General features: G+C 40.1%; 2 protein-coding genes and 1 pseudogene across 2 annotated transcripts in view; all 3 read right to left on the bottom strand.

Moving 5' to 3' along the window:
• Positions 1-24,400, bottom strand: part of TPTE2 (transmembrane phosphoinositide 3-phosphatase and tensin homolog 2) — a 77,904-nt gene that overhangs the window by 35,212 nt on the left and 18,292 nt on the right. Inside the window, 6 exon segments of the mRNA XM_030921929.1 lie at positions 11,352-11,416; positions 12,154-12,217; positions 12,363-12,462; positions 14,127-14,246; positions 20,054-20,215; positions 21,593-21,643. Coding sequence (XP_030777789.1) covers positions 11,352-11,416; positions 12,154-12,217; positions 12,363-12,462; positions 14,127-14,246; positions 20,054-20,215; positions 21,593-21,643 — 562 coding nt within the window.
• LOC115894533 (cytochrome c-like) lies at positions 4,061-4,758 on the bottom strand. The gene has a single exon (XM_030921930.1). The coding sequence runs from the start codon at positions 4,593-4,595 to the stop codon at positions 4,278-4,280; it is 318 nt and encodes a 105-aa protein (XP_030777790.1). The 5' UTR covers positions 4,596-4,758; the 3' UTR covers positions 4,061-4,277.
• Positions 13,697-13,815, bottom strand: LOC115894670 (annotated as a pseudogene).

Raw genomic sequence — 24,400 nt, 5'->3', positions numbered from 1 at the left:
GAAGGAAACAGGAATGTCTTTGTTTTGCTTTACATTCTAAAAGGTTTTGGCTTTTTAAAATCACCCCAGCTAATATTAAGTGTTGCCAAATTTATATTAGTCACCACCAAATCTACTGAAAGAAAACTGGCTCAATATAGACATGCTATAATTAACTCACAGTCATTGGCTTAAACTGCTTTAAAAACAGTATTAGCAATCAAGAGGTATTTTACCCATAAAGATGGAATTTGGAAATTTGGGGATGGCTGCCCTCAAGTGCCATGACCCATCCAGTGGACCCTGGTCACGTTACTCCATGACTGTGCCCACTGGGGCGACAAAAGGTAATTCCACCTCAAATAAATAGTTTGAAACAGTTTTCAAAATCGGCCAAGGGAGTGGTAGAATCATGTCTTAGCCGTGAATAGCATAACCTGGTGAGACGTGGTTCAGACCCTTCTTTTCTAGGTCTTTAGGTATTTACAAATGTATTTTTATACAATTGCTGAAGTCTTGAGTCTATGACTATATATTAGTTATTTCTTGTGAACTATCTGCATGTATAAAAACGCCTCCCTGCCTGAGAATAAGGTAGAATCATTTCGTCAATGGTCTCAATTCTTCAACTTTTCCTGAATCCCAGCCCTCACACTTCACCTCATAGTATCCTTTCACGCTAATTTTGTGTTCCACTGTATGAGTTGATTTGGCCACTGGGATGCCACAAAGGAGAGGCCTGCAAAAGCACTTGCAAGATTCCACTCTAGCTCTTTCCTTTTGCTATTACCCTGAAACATATCCATCATATTCATCCTGATGGAGGATGAAGATGAGTTGCGCAGATAGGAGTTACCCAAGACACTTAAGCTAAGGTAATTGTAGACCAGCTGATAAAGACATTTCAAGGAAAGAAAACCACATATCACTCATGAACACAGATGAAAAGTTCTTCATAAAATACTAGCAAATAGAATCTAGTGTTATATAAAAAGGATAATACATTAAGACCAAAAGGAATTTATTCCAAAAATAAAAAAGGTTGGTTTAACATTTGAAAATCTCATTAATGGAATAACAGAAAAACATTTTGATTACCTTGATAGATGCAGAAAAAATATCTTATATATTCAATACCAATTCATGATTCAAAATTTTTAGCAAACTAGAAATAAATGGACTGTCTTAATCTAGTAAAGAATGACTACAAAAGCCTATAGCAAACACCATTTCAAATAGTAAAGCATAAAATTCTTTCCACCTGAGTTTGGGAACAGGGCAAGGCTGTCTCCTCTTACCATTTCTATTCAATATTACAGTGAAAGTCCTAGATAATTCAATAAAGAAAGAAAAAAAAGTATAAAAAGTGGGAAGAAAGTAGTAACTTTATATGATTGTATACATTTAAAAAATCCCAGGGAATCTACACATTCCTTATTAAAATGAATGTGTGAATTTACGAAGGATGCTAAATGTAAAGTCAACATACAAGGCCAGGTGTGGTGGCTCACACCTGTAATCCCAGAACTTTGGGAGGCTGAGGTGGGAGGATTGCTTGAATCCAGGAATTCAAGACCAGCCTGGGTCAATGAGACCAGAGAGACTCCTTCTCCACAAAAATTAATAAAAAAAAAATAGCCAAGTGTGGTGATGCCTGCTTATAGTCCCAGCTATGTGGGAGACTGAGGTGGGAGAACTGCTTGAGCCCAGGTGCCACTGCACTCCAGCCTGTGGTGACAGAGCAAGGCCCTGTCTTAAGACAAACAAATAAACAAAAGTCAATATGCAAAAATTAGTTATGTTCCTATATACCAATAGCAAATATTTAGAGATCTTCAAATATCATTTAAAATAGCATTAAAACTTATCAACTATGTAGAAATAAAACTAACAAAAGATGTGTAAAACCTGTACACTACAAACACTGCTAAAAGAAATCAAAGAAGACATCAGTAGAGAGATGTATTATGTTCATGAGTTGGAAATCTCAATATTTTTAGATGTCAATTCTCTCCAAATTAAGCTATGTAGTCAATGCCCAAGTCAAAATACTAACAGGGTGTGGGTGTGTGTGTGGGTTTGGGTGGAGGTGTGTGTATTGTGTAAGTAAATTGCCAAGATGATTCTAAAATTTATATGGAAATTCAAAAAATCTAGGAGAGCCAAGAGAGTTTTTAAACAAAGAAGTACAAAGCTGGAGGACTTATACACAAGTTTTCAAGAGTCACTATAAAGCCGTAATAATTACAACTGTGGTCTGGACTTAAGTATAGACAGTCATAATGAAAGGACATAAGCCCAGAAACAGATCTATACATATATGTGCACTTTATTTGCAATAAACGCACCTCTGCAATTCATTGGGGGAAATTATGCTTTTTACAATAAATGGTACAGGAGGAATTGATAGCTATGTGAAAAATGTGAACCTTGATACTTTATATCTTTACTACAATTAATTGGAGGTCAGTCATAGACCAAAATATTGATAGAGGTGTTGGTTACATGCATACATACTTATGTATAATACCGTCAAGATATAACTTGATTAGTGCAACCTACCATATGTTTTATACCTCAATAAAAATGTGGTTATATATGCATGCATATATAATGTATACTTACCTCAGGGCATATGTATATACAGATAATTTTTTTTTTTTTTTTTTTGAGGTGGAGTCTCGCTCTATCGCCCGGACTGGAGTGCAGTGGCCGGATCTCAGCTCACTGCAAGCTCCACCTCCCGGGTTCACGCCATTCTCCTGCCTCAGCCTCCCGAGTAGCTGGGACTACAGGCGCCTGCCACCTCGCCCGGCTAGTTTTTGTATTTTTAGTAGAGACAGGGTTTCACCGTGTTAGCCAGGATGGTCTCGATCTCCTGACCTCGTGATCCGCCCGTCTCGGCCTCCCAAAGTGCTGGGATTACAGGCTTGAGCCACCGCGCCCGGCCCAGATAATTTTATATATCTTTTTTACTTCAACTTTTATATTAGGTTCAGAGGTACGTGCGCAGGATGTGCAGGTTTGTTACATAGGTAAATGTGTGCCATGGTGGTTTGCTGCACAGATCATCCCATCCCTAGGTATTAAGCCCAGCACCCATTAACTATTCTTCCTGATGCTCTCCTTCCCCCATCCCCTCCCTCCCGACAGGCCCCAGTGTGTGTTACTCCTCACCATGTGCCCATGTGTTCTCACTGTCAGCTCCCACATATAAGTGAGAACATGCTGTGTTGGTTTTCTGTTCCTGTGTTAGTTTGCTGAGGATAACAGCTTCCAGCTACATCCATGTCCCTGCAAAGGATGTAATCTTGTTCCTTTTTACGGCTGCACAGTTTTCCATGGTGTTTATGTGCCACATTTTCTTTTTGTTGTTGTTTTTTCAGTGTTAAATACTCTTTATTTGTTATTACACAGAAACTACATAAAATGCCTTTGATTCAGTAAAAGGAACCACCTTAAATACAGGGAATTCGAATTAGATTGGCATAGTTAAGGCCAAAAATACAAATAGACATTGCTACCTTATCCTGAACCCTTGCCTGTAAGAGGCAAATAAACACAAAATACAGGTGAATTTTGCTTGGTTCTGAGACAGTGAAGGAATTTCCCCGGTATTTACATATATTCACATAACCAGTCATATAAATCTAAATATAAATATAAATATAAAACCAATCTCCAATAAGTTTTAAGATGGAACTCACCATCTTTGTGAAAAGTTGAACATTATTAACAAAGTCTAATCATATCTTTAGAAGGGGTAAGCAGTGATAGCATTTACTGAATTGGAATTACTATTAATATTCAAAAACCAGACTTATTCATTTAACCATAAGCCAGTCTTAGTTTTTTTTTTTTTTTTTTTTTGAGACGGAGTCTCGCTCTGTTGCCCAGGCTGGAGTGCAGTGGCCGGATCTCAGCTCACTGCAAGCTCCGCCTCCCGGGTTTACGCCATTCTCCTGCCTCAGCCTCCCGAGTAGCTGGCACTACAGGCACTCGCCACCTCGCCCAGCTAGTTTTTGTATTTTTAGTAGAGATGGGGTTTCACCGTGTTAGCCAGGATGGTCTCGATCTCCTGACCTCGTGATCCGTCCGTCTCGGCCTCCCAAAGTGCTGGGATTACAGGCTTGAGCCACCGCGCCCAGCCAGTCTTAGTTTTAAATCAGGACTGCCCAACAAAATATTCTGATAGTCATTCATAATCTGAATTCTGCTGTATGAGATCTACTAAATTATGGTACACATAAAAAAGTCATGAGACATTTCTGTTTTGTATATAAGGCAGTGGCCAATTATTACTCACTTGTAGCTTTTTTGAGATAAGCTAACAAGTCTGCCCTTTCTGCCTTCATCTTAATGCCGGCAAAGATCATTTTTGTTCCAGGAACGTATTTCCTGGGATTCTCCAAATACTCCCTCAGTGTATCATTTCCCCAGGTGATGCCTTTGTTCTTACCGGTGTCTATGTAAGAGAATCCAATGGCCTGACCTGTCTTCCACCCGAAGAGACCATGGAGATTAGGCCCAGTCTTTTGCTTGCCTCCCTTTTCCATGGTGTGGCACTGGGCACACTTCTGAACAAAAATCTTCTTGCCTTTCTCAACATCACCCATATTTAATTCTCTCTTTCGTCGCTGGCGCTACAAAGGTTCCCGCTCGGAAGCCAGATGTCCCGCTCTACGTACCACATTTTCTTTCTTTTTTTTTTTTTTTTGAGACGGAGTCTCGCTCTGTCGCCCAGGCTGGAGTGCAGTGGCCGAATCTCAGCTCACTGCAAGCTCCGCCTCCCGGGTTCCCGCCATTCTCCTGCCTCAGCCTCCCAAGTAGCTGGGACTACAGGTGCCTGCCACCACGCCTGGCTAGGTTTTTTGTATTTTTTAGTAGAGACGGGGGTTTCACCGTGTTAGCCAGGATGGTCTCGAACTCCTGACCTCGTGATCCGCCCGTCTCGGCCTCCCAAAGTGCTGGGATTACAGGTTTGAGCCACCGCGCCCGGCCGTACCACATTTTCTTTATCCAATCTATCATTGACTGGCATTTAGGTTGATTCCATGTCTTTGCTGTTGTGAATGCTGCTGCAATGAACATATGTGTGCATGCATGTACCTTTATAAGACAATGATTTATATTCCTTTGGGTATATACCCCATAATGGGATTTCTGGGTCAGATGGTATTTCTGCCTCTAGGTCTTTGAGGAATTGCCACACTGTCTTCCACATGGGTTGAACTAATTTACACACCCAACAGTGTAAAAGCATTCGTTTTTCTCCACAACCTTCCCAGCATCTGTTGGTTTTTGGCTTTTTAATAATAGCCATTCTGACTGGCATGAGATGGTATCTCATTGCGGTTTTGCTTGCATTTCTTTAATGATCAGTGATGTTGAGCTCTGTTTTCATACTTTTGTTGACTGTATGCATATCTCTTTTGGGAAGTGTCTGTTCAGATCCTTTGCCCACTTTTTAAAGGGGTTGTTTTTTTCTTGAAAATTTAAGTTCCTCATAGACTCTGAATGAGGTATTACCAGTGAAGGCCGCAGAACAGCAAAGATGGCAGCCAGCTCCTTCCTTTGGAAGCTCCATCCCAGGGGGATACTGACCTGTAGTCAACCCGCACACACCTGCAGGAGGTGACTGGGGACCCCTGTTGTGCGTTCTCACCCAGTCAGGAGGTATGGGATCAGGGAACCCTCCAAAGAAGCAGTGTGGCTGCTTTGGGGTAGAGCAGGTGTGCTGCATTGTGGGGGATACTTCCCCCTCCAGCCCACCTGTATTCTCCAAAGCCAGCAGGTTGGAGTGGCTGAGTTGGCCAAACTGCAGAGATGGCAGCTGCCCCTCCGGCCAGGAGCTCCATTTCAGGGAGAGATCAAAGCTCTGTCCATAGAACCATTGCTGGAGGGGTTAAAGCCCCTGCAGGGATTCCTGCCCAGTAAGAAGGAATGGATTGGGGTCCTGCTTAAAGAAGCAGTCTGGTCACGATCTGGCAAGCCAGCTGTGCTGTGTTGTGGGGAACTCTTCCTTGTCCAGACTGTATTCTCCATAGCTGGCAGGCTGGAGTGGCCGAGTCTATGAACCACAGTGATGCCGGCTGCCTCTTCCCACCTCCCCGGGAACTCAGACCCATCTGAGGTGGATTCCAACCCGCTGCTGTTGGCAGGCTAGGATTCCAAGCCAGTGGGTCTTAACTTGTGAGGTGCTATGGAAATGGGGCCTGCAGAATGACACTGCCTGGCTCCCTGGATTCAGGCCCCTTCCCAGAGATACGTATGGACAGATTTCCCACTGTGCTGAAGATCCCAGGGGCTGGAGTGTGTCAAACTCCCCGGTTTCTGTGTGTGCCTGAGCAGCTGATGTGCCCGACTCCATACAGTTCTGTGTATCAGACCCAAGGCCCTGGTGGCATGGGCTCACAAGGGGATCTCCTGAACCATGGCTTGCCAAGATCCATGGGAGAAGCACGGTTTCCCGGACAGGACTGCACAATCCCTCACTGCTTCCCTTGGCTGGGAGTGGGGGTTCCTTTGGCTCCATGCTGCCCCCGGCTGAGGCATCGCACCCTCTCCCCACTTTTCTTCGTTCTCCATTGGTCGACCTGTTCATCCAGTCAGTCCCAATGTGAGAACCTGGATATCTCAGTTGAAGGTGCTGAATTCCCTTGCCCCTTTTCATTCCTCTTTGTGAGTGCTGCACACTGCAGCTGCTTCTAATTGGCCATCTTGCATCACTCTAAACATTTCTTTTTCAACCCAGTTCTTAATTCCTATAGTCCCTCGTTTATCACCAGTTTCTTGATAAATAATCTGTCCACATTCTCCAGTCATGGGATGATGACTCAGGCCGGGGATCCAGGACATTTTCTGGGAAGCAGCTGAACTTGCAGCCCTGCCCTGTTCGGAACTGAGCTAACGCACTGCAGAGAGGCACTGTCCTGTTGGGAACTGAGCTAACGCACTGCAGAGAAGTACTGTGCTGTTCGGAACTGAGCTAACGCACTGCAGAGAAGTACTGTGCTATTCGGAACTGAGCTAACACACTGCAGAGCGGTACTGTGCTGTTCGGAACTGAGCTAACGCACTGCAGAGAGGTACCGTCCTGTTGGGAACTGAGCTAACGCACTGCAGAGAAGTACTGTGCTGTTCGGAACTGAGCTAACACACTGCAGAGAGAAACTGTGCCGTTCGGAACTGAGCTAACACACTGCAGAGAGGTACTGTCCTGTTGGGAACTGAGCTAACGCACTGCAGAGAAGTACTGTGCTGTTCGGAACTGAGCTAACACACTGCAGAGAAGTACTGTGCTGTTCGGAACTGAGCTAACACACTGCAGAGAGAAACTGTGCCGTTCGGAACTGAGCTAACACACTGCAGAGAGGTACTGTCCTGTTGGGAACTGAGCTAACGCACTGCAGAGAAGTACTGTGCTGTTCGGAACTGAGCTAACACACTGCAGAGAAGTACTGTGCTGTTCGGAACTGAGCTAACACACTGCAGAGAGAAACTGTGCCGTTCGGAACTGAGCTAACACACTGCAGAGAGGTACTGTCCTGTTGGGAACTGAGCTAACGCACTGCAGAGAGGTACTCCTTCCACCTCTCAGCAACTGATGCCGGCCCTCGATAATTATACTTTTATTGAGGTATAATAAGTATTATAAATTACATAAAATTAAACAATGATCCTTTCAGCTGGCATTTCACAGTAAACAGCATTATATGTTTGAAATTAATGTAGTCCTCCACAGAGCCTATAGCAGTATGCCCCCACTATAATTTAGGATCTCAACCTAAGAATACACATTTTGCTTATAGCATCTCTGTCTTTCTTCCCTACGGTAGACTATCAAAAATGGCCACAATTCTTTATAATTCCTTCCATCAAGAATTCGAGTTTATTTTCTACTCCTTGAATCCAGACTGGTAGTGTAATTTGCATTGTCCAATAAAATGGGGTAGAAGTAATACATAATTTTGAGCCTGGGTCTTAAGAGGATTTGCATCGCTTTGTTGCTGCTCCAGGGACTCTTGCCTCTGCCATCATGTGAACAGGCCCGAAGCAGCCTACTGGAGAGTGAGAGACCATATGGGGCCATTCAGCCAAGTCAGGTTATTTTCTTTTCTTTCATTTAAAAAATCTGTTTCCTTCATTCTTTAAAAATATTTTTAATTGACACATAATACTTGTTCATATTTATAAGGTAGAGAGGGATATCCCAATACCTGTATACAATGTGTAATGATCAAATCAGGATAATCAGCATATCTATCACCTCAAATATTTATCATTCTTTGTGTTGGGAACACTCAACATCCTCTCTATTTAAAAATATACAATAAATTATTGTTAACTGTAGTCACCCTACAGCACTATAGAACACCAGCACTTATTCCTATCTGTAAGCTTAAATCTGATATTTCTTTGTTGATTTTCTGTCTGGATGATCTGTCCAGTGGTAAGAGTGGGGTGTTAAAGGCCCAACTGTTACTGCATTGAAGTCTATCTTTCCCTTTAGATCAATAATAAGTGGGGTGTTAAAGGCCCAACTGTTACTGCATTGAAGTCTATCTTTCCCTTTAGATCTAATAATATTTGCCTTATCTGAATACTCTAGTGTTGGGTACATATATATTTACAATTATTTTATCTTATTGCTAAGTTGATCCCTTTATTATAAAATGACCTTCTTTGTCTCTTCATACAGTTTGACTTAAAGTCTGTTTTATCTGGTAAGTATGGCTACCTCTGCTCGCTTTTGGTTTCTGTTTGCCTGAAATATTTTCTTCTATCCTTTCACTTTCAGTCTGTATGAACCTTTATAGGTAAAGTTAGTTTATTGTAGTTGGTTCTTTTTTTTTTTTTTAATATCTTGGCAGCCAACTATCTTTTAATTGGGAATTTGATCTGTTTATATTACATTCAAGGTTACTATTAATAGATGAGACTTTATCCCGTCATTTTGTTCATTTTTTTCTGGTTGTTCTGTACATCCTTTGTTCTTTTCTTCCCCCTTTTTTTTAAATCTTTGTGGTTTGGTCATTTTCTGTAGTGATAAAGTCTGATTCCTTTCTCTTTCTCATGTGCATATCTGTGCTACCAGTGAGTTTTATACTTTTATGTATTTTCACAATGGTAATCATCCTCTTGCTTCCAGATGTAGAACCACCTTAAGCAGTACTTATAAGGCCAGTTTAGTGGTAATGAATTCCTTCGGTTTTTGCTTGTCTAGGAAATACTTTATTTCTCCCTCATTTCTAGGGGATAGCTCTGCTGGGTATAGCATTCTTGGTTGACAGTTTTGTTTTTTTTTCCTTTGGTACTTTGAATATATCATCCCATCTCATTGTCTACTGACCTGTAAAGTTTCCACTGGGAAATCCACTGTTAATCAAATGGAGGTTCCCTTATATGTGACTTGATGCTTTTTTTCTTGCTGTTTTTGATATTTCTGTGTTTTTGTTTTTTAGTTTTTTTTTTTTTTTTTGGATACAGTCTCGCTCTGTCACCCAGGCTGTAGTGTAGTGGTGTGATCTTGGCCCACTGCAACCTCCACCTCCTGGGTTTAAGCAATTCTTGTGATTCAGCCTCCCAAGTAACCGGAAGTACAGGTTCATGCCACCACACTCAGCTAATTTTTTTGTATTATTAGTGGAAATGGAAACATGTTGGCCATGCTCATCTTGAACTCCTGGCCTCAAGTGATCTACCCGCCTCTGCCTCCCGAAGTGCTGCGGTAACAGGTGTGAGCCACCACACCTGACGAACATTCCCTCTTTTTGACTTTTGACAGTTTGACTATCACGCACCTCAGAGAACTTTTTGGGTTGAATCTATTTGAGAACCTTTGAGCTTCCTAGATTTTGGCCATATCTCTCCCATGTCTGTTTTTAAACCTCTTGATTGTACTTTTATTTATTTATTTATTTTTGAGACAGGGTCTCCCTCTGCCACCCAGACTGGAGTGCAGTGGTACAATCTTGGCTCACTGTGACCTCCACCTCCTGGGTTCAAGCAATTCTCGTGTCTCAACCTCCCAAGTAGCGTAGATTGCAGGCATGCGCCACCAAGCCCAACTAAGTTTTGTATTTTTTAGAGACAAGATTTCACCATGTTAATCAGGCTTGTCTTGAACTCCTGGCCTCAAGTGATCCACTGCCTTGGCCTCCCAAAGTGCTGGGATAACAGGTGTGAACCACTGCACCTGGACTCTTGATGGTATTGTTATTTTATTCCTTAAATTCTTCAGCTCCAAGATCTCTGTCTGGTTTTTAATGACATATATATCCCTGTTGAATTTCTCATAAGATCATAAATTATTTTTCTAATTTCATTGATTTGTTTATCTATATTCTCTGCATCTCATAGAGTTTCCTTAAGATCATTATTTTGAATTCCTTCTTAGCCATTTGATATACTCTTAAAATTTAGGGTCTGCTAATGGGAAATTACTGTGTTTCTTTGGAAGTGTAATGTTTCCTTGCTTTTTATGTTTCTTGGGGCCCTAAATTGATTTTTGCACATCTGGGGGACCAGTTGCCTCTTCCAATGTTAGGGAGCCTTCGATGAGAAATACTTCTTCCAATAGTTGTCCCCTATAGTGTTCGCTGAGTAGGGTGCTTTGACTTTGGTTCTGGGTGGGTGCAGTATTACAGTCTTCATATGACTTTTTGTCTGTAATCAGCATTCAGTGGTGTCTGTGAGTGCCTCAGTGGCCTGATGGTGAGTGTTTGTGGAGACAGTGGTATGGCTTTTTTGGTCTGTGAGCCATCATTCAGATGAGTTATCAGACCCTAGGCATATGCATGCTAGGTGCAGTGGCTTTGCTAGTTGTGGCGTATTGACACCAGCAGGGTGGGCACCAGGCAGGCCAGTCCTCAGTGCCTTAGAAGTGCATGCAGCATATGGTGGCTCTGCTGGTGAAGGGGGTGGGGCTGTTGGCAGCAGTGGGTGCCAGAAGGGATGGGCCTTGGGCGGTGCATGTAGCATGCGGTGGCTCTGCCAGTTGAGGGTAGCCAAGTCATTTTAGACTAGTCAGTCCTTAGATGACCCAGTAGCTGCCCACAGATAGATGAATGAGCTTAGTTGAGACAAGAAATCCTTTCTGCAGGCACCTGAATTGGACAGTTAAGCCCATCCCAAATTCACAAACCATAGTGTCATGGGCCAAACAAATAGTTGCTGTTATAAGCCAGTAAGTTTTGGGGTGGTTTGTAACCACTGGCACAATTGTAACTGGTATCAATTCATTATGATTTTTTTTACTTTAAAGAGTATATTTTTAAAAGAATACTGCCATATCTGGGTCAATATTAAACTTCTGACTACATAGTCTGCATTCACTGATAAATGAGTATTTGTCAGATAAAGACTCTTACCTCAATTGGATTTCTATAGAAAGACTGCCTTCCAGATGATGGAAATGACATAGCGATAATACGTTCTGAAAATCAAAATCATCACTATTAAAAACATTATTATAGATTTCTTATAACATACAAAAAATTAATTTATACATGATCAGACTCCATTTTCACAGAAAAAAAACTTTTAAGATTGAGGTTGATAGAAAAGAGCTAATACTCAGAATAATCAAATAACATATTAAACGATCCAACATAATGACCATTAAACTGGCATGGCGTTCTTAAGACTCCACTAGTACTAACCGTATGCCATGTACTTATGTTGGCCTCAGTAAGAAGCTCTCCCTGTTCTTAGAATTTATTTCTTATCTTAAATACCAGAGAAAATCCAAGAGTTCTGGGCACCAGTGATGGTGGGAACTCCCAAGGTGCTTTGCAGCCCTCTGACTCAGAAAACCTGAGATCTACAAAGCACTGACCTCCTTCTCTGGGGTTCTAGGATGAGAAGAGGTCTCTCTGGGATCCCTGAGACTCAGAATAACTACTAGAGCTTAATAAATTGAAACTGAAATGGAGTCAGCTGAAAATCCATTCAAGTTCCTATGCTGCGACCAAGTAGTCCTGAATTGAGAAGACATGCAGATCTTCCATTGCTAAGGCTAAACCACAAATGTGTCACACTATCACAGTGGCATATATCCTCATGAATAAAGAATATTTTGAATGAATGTGTCTTAGATGAGGTAAAAAAAAAAGTACAATTACAAGAAAAAGTGAAGTAATACAAGTAAATCAACAGTTAAGTGTCACAAACCTGTAACGTAAGTGAGGTCTAGGTCAAATCCATCCCTTGTGTATCGCCTTTTGTTTTCGGAAACCTGAGAGTTTAAAATCATTGTTAGTTTGTGAAACCTTCATCAACATAAAAATAAAAACATTATACAGTATAGATATCAACCCTTGCCAATGGGTCCCAAAACACAAAATAGTTTTTCTGAATCATAAGCATGTTTTGCCACTTACCAGCCTTCTCATCAGCTTTTCAAGTTGTCTTTTTTGATGAATCAGATGAAAAATTCTTATCAGAATAATAAGTCGTAGAAGTCGAACTAAATGTATCCATCTAACAATAAATTTAAAAGATCCATTTTTGCTTCAGAAACAGAATTTTATCAATACAAACTACGTCTAGAGCAGCAGTTGTTAACCAGAGGCAATTTTCCCTCCTCTGCCCAATTACCTACCTTGGGGATATTTGGCAATGTCTGGAGGCATTTAGGTTTTCCCAACTGATGTGTGTGTGTGTGTGTGTGTGTGTGTGTGTGTGTGTTATTTACATCTAGTGGCTAGAGGCCAGGAATTTTGCTAAACATCCTGCAATTAATATAACTGCTCACCACCCTCTCATGACAATGATCGGGCCCAAAATGTCAGTAATGCTGAGGTTGAGAAATTCTGGTCTAGAGAAATAGTGATACAATAGACTCTTAGCATTTGTAAATTTAATTTTGGGATTTAAGACTAGCATTTTCAATTTTTCCACATCAAAAATTGATTATTCTTGTTCATCTCTGTTATTCCCTTGAGTAACAGAGTTTCACTTCAGCTGCTAATGCACATCAGGCAGGCAACAGATTGAGCTACTTCCAAAGTGTGCTGGCTGGTATCTCTCCTCCCATCAGAAACACCGACGCAGAGAACTGATGGTCTGGACTAGTGCTTCTCTGATTTGGGCACAGGTAAATAAGAGCCACCTGGAAGAGCTTGTGAAGCTGCAGATTGCTGGGTCCCAGAGACACTGATTCAGTGGGTCCAGGGTGGGGCCTATGGTATTTTTCTTCTTCTATTTCTAGCAAGCTCTCAAGTGCTGCTGAGGTTTCTAGTCAGAGGACCACATTGGCTAAGGTTATTTTCAAATAGCTCCAAAAGCCTATCACTTAACTTGCTTAGTTGGGGCCTGAGCTGTAGTCCAGGGAAGCTAGAGTACGAAAAGAAATCAGCTATTTGACCCACGAACAAGCTTAGGAAGCCACCGTCTACATCCTAGTACACGTTTGCTCTTTCATTTTCCTCACTGTCATAGTAAAAAAAAAGAAAAAAAAAAAAGTCACCAGGTCCTCATACACTCTTTAGTTTCCTAATCCCTAACAGTTCTAACTTTGCCTACGCTTTCTTTGCTTCTACCACAACTATGCTGCAAAGCTCTATCATTGTGTTGCCACACGTGTCATCTCCTGGTTCCTGTTCTGTTTGCTATGTTTTAGAAACTCATGATTGAAGTCACTCCAGTTTTGCATATGGTCAAATAAATTCCCTCTTGGCTGTAGGAAAAATCCAGACAGAACATTTTGTGTGTAAGGGATTTGCAGTTGAAGCACAGAGGGGAATTGTTTTTAATATAAAATTTTTTTATATAGCACATATTAAACTGATAAGAATATTATACTTGATCTTAGCCAAAAGGCCAAAAAATGATACAAATGGGAATTTGATGAGAACTTCAAAATGTAGGAAGTTAAAGTTAGTACAAGAGTGAAGGTCCTTCTTTGGGTACTCCATCTTCTTTATTCAATTAATACGTAGTGTGTATGCTCTTCACCGCTCCCCAGATGTCACGATCTTTTAGTTTCAAAGTATGTCGGAATTTACCTAAACATTTCATTTTAAAGCAATGTATTTGGTATAGAATGAGAACATTTGAAGTTAAAAAGATTATATAGAATAAAAGCCACAGAAAATGCAAAATTAATGAAAAACTTTAAGAGAGGTAAGTCTTACATTTCATACCTGGGAATATTCCTAAGAAACTTAATGTCAAAAAAAATGTAAACGACATCAACCAGCAGAGGAGTCATGATAATGGCGGTATCTAAAACGTTAAATAAGTCAGAAAAATACTGCTGTCTCCTGTAATATAAAACAAACAAACAAAGTTCATTCCCCCCTGCAAGAAGAGATAGGAATATTTAAAGAACACAAACTATTGACTCATCCACATTAAAAATTCTACTTTCATGAATTATTTAAAATGTATTTTCTAGAGTAGACTAAGGGGAAAATACAATATTCATGGGAAGTTTTCAAACAATAAAGTTATATTCATCATTTGACACATATATATATATGACTAAAGCACCAATATGGCAATTCAAGTGCCATGATACAACTAAATGCGTAACAATCACCCTTATCGTGGACAGTGGGGTATCTATCCCCTCAAGCATTTGTCATTCATGTTACAAACAACCCAATTACACTCTTTCAGTCATTTAAAAATATACAATCAAGTTATTGTTGACCATGGTCAATCTGTTGTGCTATCAAATAGTAGGCGCTACTCATTCTATTTTTTTGTATACATTAACCATCTCTATCTCCCACCCCCAAGCCCCTACTACCATTCCCAGCCTCTGATGACCATCCTTCTACTCTCTAGAGCTGTGAGTTCAATTGTTTTTTTTTTTCTAGAGCCCCAAAATAAGTGAGAACATGTGAGGTTTGTCCTTCTGTGCTTGGCTTATTTCACCTAACAAACATAGTGATCTCCTGTTCCATTCACTGTTGTTCCAAATGACAGGATCTCTTTTTTTTTTTTTTTGAGATGGAGTTTCAGTGTTGTTACCCAGGCTGGAGTGCAATGGCACGATCTTGGCTCACTGCAACCTCCACCTCCCAGGTTCAAGTGATTCTCCTGCCTCAGCCTTATAAGTAGCTGGGATTACAGGCACCCAGCACCACACCCAGCTAATTTTTGTATTTTTAGTAGAGATGGGGTTTCACCACGTTGGTCAGGCTGGTCTCGAACTCCTGGCCTCAGGTGATCTGCCCACCTCAGCCTCCCAAAGTGCTGGGATTACAGGTGTGAGCCACCACACTCGGCCAGGATCTTATTGATTTTTATGGCTAAATAATACTCTCTTGTGTATATGTACTGTATTTTCTTTATCCATTCATCTGTTGATGGACACAAGTTGCTTCCAAATCTTAGCTATTATGAACAGTGCTGCAACAAACAGGGAATGCAGATATCTCTTCTATATACTGATTTCCTTTCTTGTGGGTATCTACTCAGCAGTGGGATTGCTGGATCATATGGTAGCTCTATTTTTAGTTTTTTGAGGAACCTCCAAACTGTTCTCCAAAGTGATTCTACTAATTTACATTTCCATGAACAGTGTATGAGGGTTCTCTTATCTTCACATCTTTGTCAGGATTTGTTATTGCCTGACTTTTGGATATAAACCGTTTTAGCTGGGGTGAGGTGATATCTCATTGTAGTTTTCTACACTGCCAATTTCTCTAATGATCTATAATGTTAAGCATCTCTTGATATGCCTGTTTATGTATGTTTTCTTTTGAGAAATGCCTATGCAAATCTTATGCTCACTAAAATAGTTAGATTATTAGATTTTTTCCTAGAGAGTTGTTTGGGCTCCTTGCATATTCTGGTTATTAATCCCTTTTCAGATGGGTAGTCTGCAAATATTTTCTGCCACTCTGTGGGCTGTCTCTTCACTTTGTTAATTGTTTCCTTTGCTATGAAGAAGCTTTTTAAGTTGATGCATTCCCATTTGTCCATTTTTGCTTTGGTTGCCTGTGCTTGTCGGGTATGGCCCAAGTAATTTTTGCTCCGACCAATGTCCTGGAGATTCTTCCCAATGTTCTCTTGTAGTATAGCAGTTTCATTGAGGTCTTACATTTAAGTCTTTAATCCATGTTGATTTGATTTTTATATATGGTGAGAGGTAGGGGTCTAGGTGCATTATTCTATATGTGTATATCCAGTTTTCCCAGAACCATTTGTTGAAGAGAAGTCTTTTGCTCAATGTATGTTCTTGGCACATTACGAAAAACGAGTTCACTGTAAGTGTGTGGATTTGGTTCTGGGTTCTCTATTCTGTTCCAGTGGTCTCTACATCTGTTTTTATGCCAGTGCCATGGTGTTTTGGTTATATAGTTTTGTAGTATAATTTGAAGTCAGGTAACGTGATTCCTCCAGCTTTGTTCTTTTTGCTTAGAATAGCTTTGGCTATTCTGGGTCTTTTGTGGCTCCACATAAATTTTAGGATTGTTTCTTCTATTTCTGTGAAGAATGTCATTCATATTTTGACATGCAGTGCAATGAATCTGTAAATTGCTTTGGAGAGTATGGACATTTAAACAATATTGATTCTTCCAATCCATGAACATGGAATCTCTTTCCATTTCTTGGTGTCCTCTTCAATTTCTTTCTTCCGTGTTTTATCATTTTCATTATAAAGGTCTTACACTTCTTTGGTTAGGTTAATTTCTAGGTATTTAATTTTATTTGTGGCTATTGTATATAGGATCACTTTTTAAATGTCCTTTCCAAATGGGTCACTGTTGACATACAGAAATACTACTGATTTTTGTATATTGATTTTGTATCCTGCAATTTTTCTGAATTTATCAATTCTAAGTTTTTTGTGGCGTCTTTAGTATTTTCCAAATAAAATGTATCATCTGCAAACACAAGGATAATTTTATTTCTTCCATCCCAATTTGGATTTCTTTTTATATTCCCTTTATTTCTTTCTCTTTTATGATGGCTCTAGCTAGGACTTCTAGTACTATGTTGAATAACATAGTGGTAAAAGTGGGCATCCTCGTTGTGTTCTAGATTGCAGATGAAAGCTTTCCAGTTTTTTCCCCATTCAGTGTGGTATTGACTGTGGGTCTGTCATATATGGCTTTTATTATGTTGAAGTGTGTATACCCAGTTTTTTTAGGGTGTTTACCATGAAGGGATGTTGGATTTTATCAAATGCTTTTTAGCATCAACTGAAATGATCTTATGGTTTTTATCCTTTACTGTGTTGATATAATGTATCGCATTGATTGATTTGCAAATATTGAACCATTCTTGCATCCCAGAGGTACATCCCACTTGTCATGATGAATGATCTTTCCCATATATTGTTGAATTCACTTTTCTAGTATCTTGTTGAGGATTTTTGCATCAATATTTATCAGATATGTTGGCATTTTTTTTGGTTTTTGTTTTGCTTTGTTTTTTTTTTTTTGAGACTGAGTCTTACTCTGTCACCCAGGCTGGAATGCAGTGGCATGATCTCAGCTCACTGCAACCTCTGCCTCCCAGGTTCAAGTGATTCTCCTGCCTTGGCCTCAGGAGTAGCTAAAATTACAGGCGCCCGGTCACCACACCCAACTAATTTTCATATTTTTAGTAGAGACAGGGTTTTATCATACTGGCCAGGCTGGTCTTGAACTCCTGACCTCCAGTAAACCACCCACCTCTGCCTCCCAAAGTGCTGGGATTACAGGAGTGAGCCACCACTTCCAGCCTATGTGTGTCTTTACGGGAGAAGAGTGTTTCCTGTAGGCAACAGATCAATGGGTCTTTTTATTTTTTTATTTATTTTTTATTTTTTTGAGATGAAGTCTTGCTCTGTCACCAGGCTGGAGTGCAGTGGTGCCATCTCGGCTCATTGCAACCTCTGCCTCCCGGATTCAAGCTATTCTCCTGCCTCAGCCTCCTGAGTAGCTGGGACTACAGGTGCGTACCATCATGCCCAGTTAATTTTTGTATTTTTAGTAGAGACAGCATTTCACCATGTTTGCCAGGATGGTCTCTATTTCTTGACCTCGTGATCCACCTGCCTTGGCCTCCCAAAGTGCTGGGATTACAGGCATAAGCCACCACACCTGGCTGGGTCTTGTTTTTTCATCCATTCATCCACTCTGTCTTTTGATTGAAAAGTTTAGTCTGCTGACACTCAACATTGTTATTGATAAGTAAGGACTTAGTCCTGCCATTTTGTTATTTATTTTTCTGGTTGTTTTGGGGTCTTTTCTTCCTTCTTTCCTTCCTGTCTTCCATTAGTGAACGTAATTTTCTCTGGTGATATGATTTAGTTACTTGCTTTTTATTTTTCATGTATCCATTGTCATGTCTTTTGGTTTGAGGTTACCATGAGGCTTGTAAATACTATCTTATAACCCATTATTTTAATCTTATAATAAGTTAACACTGTTTTCATAAACTAGTAAAAAGAAAACTGATAAAAACTCTACAACTTAACTTTGTGTCCCTATTTTTAACTTTTTGTTTCTATCTTATTACACCATTTATGTCTTGAAAAGTTGTAGTTAATATTTTTGATTGGCTCATCCTTTAGTCTCTCTACCTAGAGTAAGAGTAGTTTACACATCATAGTTACAGTGTCATAACATTCTGCATTTTTCTGTGGACCTACTATTACCAGTGAGTTTTATACCTTCAGGTTGTTACTTATTGCTCATTAATGTCGTTGTCTTTCTGATTGAAGTACTCCCTTTAGCACTTCTTCTAGGACAGGTCTGGTGTTGACGAAATCCCTCAGCTTCCGTTTGTGTGGAAAAGTCTTTTTTTCTCCTTCACTTTGAAGAATATTTTCACTGGATACACTGTTTCAAGGTAAATGTTTTTTTCCTTCAGCACTTTCAATATGTCATGCCACTCTCTCCTGGCCTGAAACGTTTCTACTAAAGAGTCTGCTGTCAGATATACTGTAGCTCCATTGTATATATTGGTTTCTTTTCTCTTGCTGCTTTTAAGATCCTTTCTTTATCCTTGATCTTTGAGACTGTGATTATTACATTCCTTGAGGTAGTCTTCTTTGAGTTGTATCTGCTTGGTGTTTTATAACTTTCTTGTACTTGGATATTGGTATCTTTCTGGGGGTTTCGGAAGTTCTGTTACTATCCCTTTGAATACACTTTCTACACCTCGCATCTCCCCTTTAAGGCCAATACCACTTAGATTTGTTTTTGATCTAGGCGCTGTCTGGGAATCAGGGCCTAGATCAAAAACTTTATTTATTTATTTATTTTTGAGACGGAGTCTCACTCTGTCGCCCAAACTGGAGTGTAGTGGCTGGATCTCAGCTCACTGCAAGCTCCGCCTTTCGGGTTCACGCCATTCTCCTGCCTCAGCCTCCCGAGTAGCTGGGACTACAGGCACCCGCCACCTCGCCCAGCTAGTTTTTTGTATTTTTCAGTAGAGACAGGGTTTCACTGGGTTAGCCAGGATGGTCTCAATCTCCTGACCTTGTGATCTGCCCGTCTCGGCCTCCCAAAGTGCTGGGATTACAGGCTTGAGCCACCGCGCCCAGCCTAGATCAAAAACTTTAAAAGTCTACCTAGTATTTTATTGTGCTATGGCTGAGCTGTCACTCAAACCACAAGATGCAGTCCCTCCCACTCTTTCCACCCCTCTCCAAAGGCAGAGGAGCATCAATCCATGGCCACCTCAAACACAGGCCATGGTGGGTACTGCCAGACTACCGCCAATGTTCTCATAAGGCCCAAAGGCTCTTAAGTCAGTTTGTGGTGAATGCTCCTGTGAATTATTTTTAAATGTTTCTGTTTGTTTTTTTGTTTTGTTTTGTTTTTGACATGGAGTCTCGCCCTGTCACCCAGGCTAGAGTGCAATGGCGTGATCTCGGCTCAATGCAACTTCTGCCTCTCAGGTTCAAATGATTTTCCTGCCTCAGCCCCCCAGGCAGCTGGGATTACAGGCACCCATCACCATGCCCAGCTAATTTTTCTATTTTTAGTAGAGACGGGTTTTCACCATGTTGGCCAGGATTGTCTCTAACTCCTGACCTTGGGGTCCTCCCACCTTAGCCTCCGACAGTGCTTCTTATAAAAGTACAAAACAGTTAATGCATTATAAAAATAATCACACTTACCCTTCAACAAATACTCGAAGAACAACATCCATGAGAAAAAATAAGGCAATAGCTAGAGAAATAGAACGATACACCAAGGGAATATAAAGTTTGCTACCATTGAAAATTAGGTCGGCAAGGAGGAGCGTGACATCCAGTAAGACCAGGAAAACTCCAAATATTCTAAAATAAATAAATAAATAAATAAATAAATAAATAAATAAATAAATAAATAAATAAATAAATGCAAAGATAAAGGGGCCTTTGTCGCTATAGCTATACTATATTTAGGCCACTGATCGGGTACCAAAATGTTATTCTTTAGTATTAAGCTGCCCAGTGGCAGGAAAACCTGTAACACCTTAGAATCTCAGAAAGTCACTGTTTTCACCCAATAGAAGCAGTTCTTAATAAACAAAATTCTCACCAAACCACTTCACAAGATATTATCATGCCCTTTTATAGTAGACACATCAGACCAACACCTCAAGAGAAAAGTAAAACTGAATTAAAATATCCTGTAGCTGTTTGTAAATTCTTCTTAAAATTTGAGAATGTCATAAAAAATTTATACCAATTTCTCATAAAAAATAAACCCTCAATCTGGATAATTCTAAAGAATTTATTAATAAAAACCAAATGAAAGCATGAGTAACATATGCTCGTAAAAGACCAAGATTTTTCATCAGTGACTTTCTCAACAAGCACATGATTCCATATTTATGGGTGCTTCTAGCATAGTGATGGGCACATGAGTCTTGAACTCTAAAGTACCTCCTGCCAGTTGCTGTTACATATTCTAAATGCATTCTCCATAAATTGATTAGACTATTTGCCTAATCTATGAAGATGAATTAGTCTTCGAAGTAGTTTTTTAAAAACTTGCAGCTCAAATTAAAATAGTATTAATTCAAAAGGAAACAATTACATTGCATAAATCTGTATCATAGTATGAAATCTTACTCTTATGTAGAGAAGAGTCTAAGTAAATTGTTTCCAGAATTAAAGAGTAATTCTAGATGTATAAGGTACTTAATAAAACACTTTACTAATAATTATAGAATTTTAACATTTGATTTTCATTAATGTTACTTTTGCAGATGGAAGAAAAACAATATTAATAAGTTACTATTAATCTTAGGCAAAAGCCATTTATTTGCAAGTCTTAATGTCCAGCTTAAACCAAAATTCCATGATAAATTAGATTACATTAGATGGGGCACATTTTGTTTTTTTATTTCAGTCTTTCTCATTGAAGTATTAAGTCACATATATATATATATATATTTTTTTTTTCTTTTGTTAGAAGATGGAGTATTGCTCTGTCACCCAGGCCACAGTGCAATGGTGCAATTTCAGTTCACTGCAACCTGTGCCTTCTTTTTGTATTTTTAGTAGAGATGGGGTTTCACCATGTTAGCCAGGCTGGTCTTGAACTCCTGACTTCAGGTGATCCACCCGCTTCGGCCTCCCAGAGTGCTGGGATTACAGGCGTGAACCACCATGCCCAGTCAAGTCTCAGATATATTTAATACGTGGTGTTTTCTATGTCTCACATACCCAAATGCAAAGGATGATACAATTGAACGCACAATTTTCTTAATCTTGCTGCTGCAAAAAGAAGTAAAAATAAAATTAATCAGATTTCTTCTAACATATATTGTAAGTTTAACCAAAAAACAAAGGCCTTTATGAATACAATTTTAAAAGAAAGTTATTCAGAAGTTGCATGACAAAATGCTTTTTACTAACAGCTAAAATTTTATTCTTTCTGTTCCATAAGTATTTTACTTTGCTATCCAGAATATATGCAAATAAGACAGTAAACTTTGGATGTTTAGTAACATTTCCATTGCATGCAAAGCCCCAACCCCAACTTTATGGCAATACTAAACTTAAACTTGTGGTCATCAACTCAAGGAGTTTAGCATGAAGACAGAAAAGGGTGGTAGAAGAGAACTGTATTTTAATGCTGGCCTGGGCAAGTCATCAAACTTTGGCCAGATCTCAGTTTCCACCGCAATAAAATAAGGCATTTCAGGAATGAGCATAGGGAGCAAATGATGCTCTTGTCATCTCTCCAAACTAGACACCTAGTGAAGAGATACACATTAGCAAGAGTCGCATTTGAGGTTGCAAATGAACTTCAGAGGTAAGACATTTTAGTAAGATATACTTCAAAGGAGAAACACCCAAAAGACTGGGCTCCTTCCATTAACCAAAGGAAGGAGAACTTGTTTGATGGAGCCTCCAATAATGCCTCATTTTACCTTATGGCTGGAGACAAGGTAGCTGATGAGGAACAATTCTTTTGTCCTGCTGAAGCCTCCTGTGTTGGAGGCTCTTCAGGAGGAGAAGTCTTCAGGAAGTTTCTGTCATACTGAAGCCTCCAACACAGGACTCAAATTCCACCCCGAGAGCCATGAATCCTAAGACAATGCTCACAGTCTGGGCCTAACACTGCAGAACAAAGAGGGCAGATACTGAGCAGAACTGGGGCACTGCCAAAATTGGCCCTTGACATGAAGAGACATTTCTCAAAAGAAGACATACATGTGGCCAACAAGCATATGAAGAAAAGCTCAATATCACAGATTAGAGAAACGCAAATCAAAACCACAATGAGATACCATTTCACACCAGTCAGAATGGCTATTACTAAAAAGTCAAAAAATAACACATGCTGGCGAGGTTGCAGAGCAAAGGGAACACTTCTACATTGTTGGTGGGAGTGTAAATTAGTTCAACCATCGTAAAGAGCAGTACGGCGATACCTTGAAGAGCTAAAAGCAGAACTACTATTTGAATGAGCAATCCCATTACTGGGTATATACCCAGAGGAATATAAATCATTCTGCTATAAAGATACATGCACATGAATGCTCACTGCAGCACTATTTACAACAGCAAAGACATGGAATCAACCTAGGTATCCATCAATGACAGATTGCGTAAAGAAAATATGGTACGGCCGGACGTGGTGGCTCAAGCCTGTAATCCCAGCACTTTGGGAGGCCGAGACGGGCGGATCATGAGGTCAGGAGATCGAGACCATCCTGGCTAACATGGTGAAACCCCGTCTCTACTAAAAAAAAATACAAAAAACTAGCCGGGCGAGGTGGCGGTGCCTGTAGTCCCAGCTACACGGGAGGCTGAGGCAGGAGAATGGTGTAAACCCGGGGGTCAGAGCTTGCAGTGAGCTGAGATCTGGCCACTGCACTCCAGCCTGGACGACAGAGCGAGACTCCGTCTCAAAAAAAAAAAAAAAAGAAAAAAAAAGAAAATATGGTACATATATACCACGGAATACTATGCAGCCATAAAAAAATAATGAGATCACGTCTTTTGTGGGAACATGGATGGAGCTGGAGGCTATTATCCTTGGCAAACTAGTGCAGAAACAGAAAACCAAATACTGAATGTTCTCACCTATCAGTGGTAGCTACATCATAAGAACTTATGAACACAAAGAAAGAAATAGACACTGGGGTCTACTTAAGTGGGGAGGGTAGCAGGAGAGAGAGGAGCAGAGAAGATAACTATTTGGGTACTGAGCTTAATACCTGGATGATGAAATGATATGTTAAAAAAAAAAAAAAACACACCCTGGCATATGTTTACCTGAGTAACAAACCTCTCATGTACCTCCAAACCTAAAATAAAAGTTAAAAAAAAAAATTGGACTTTGCTGAATGATGTTAGGTTAACCTGAGATCAAGGAAATCCCCAATCCTTCTAATCTTCCCCTCTCCACCTGGACCCACCACCTCCACCCAGGCTTGGAGAGTTAAGGCTGATGCAGATGGAGGATCAATTGGCCAAAAGAGGTGAATTCTCTCCTCAAGTTGTCATTCTCTTACTACAAGAACCTCTGATCCCACACAGTCTACTGGATCTCTGGGTATCAAGGAAATGTCATAAATCTGAACTCACTTGACAATGTCACCATACAGAACCAAGCCTGACAGATTACAAAGACATGAAGGAGTGGCTTGGGTGGCTTTAGCCCCTTAATCTGTTTCAGTGTCCACTGAAACTATACCAAGTAAATATACAATTGAGACTTTTTTGGTTAAAAAAAGTGTACTAAGTAAATGCAGCTTCAAGCAGTTATGTGCAGTTTGCAGGGAAATAACTATGACTCAATAAATCCACATCCAGGAAAAGTACTGTTCACACTCGGGAGCAATAGACAGACACTCCAACATGCAGCAACTCAAAGCATAGCCTCCATGTACCTTTCCTAAAAACAATTACTCAGAGTGCTTGAGTCAGCTGAGCAATGAATCAAAATGAAGAACATGGAATTAAGGAAGATGACTTGCAGAGAAAAGATGGTAAATAATATAAACTCAGAATTAGGTAAGT

Source organism: Rhinopithecus roxellana, chromosome 18 (assembly GCF_007565055.1).
Source record: "Rhinopithecus roxellana isolate Shanxi Qingling chromosome 18, ASM756505v1, whole genome shotgun sequence".
In the NCBI taxonomy this organism is placed as follows: Eukaryota; Metazoa; Chordata; class Mammalia; order Primates; family Cercopithecidae; genus Rhinopithecus; species Rhinopithecus roxellana.
Note: the sequence above shows the minus strand (reverse complement) of the source record. Positions and strands in the feature narration are given on the sequence as shown.

What these genes read in the sequence shown, in the direction of transcription:
- LOC115894533 (XM_030921930.1), bottom strand. Translation starts at nt 4,595, where the DNA reads ATGGGTGATGTTGAGAAAGGCAAGAAGATTTTTGTTCAGAAGTGTGCC.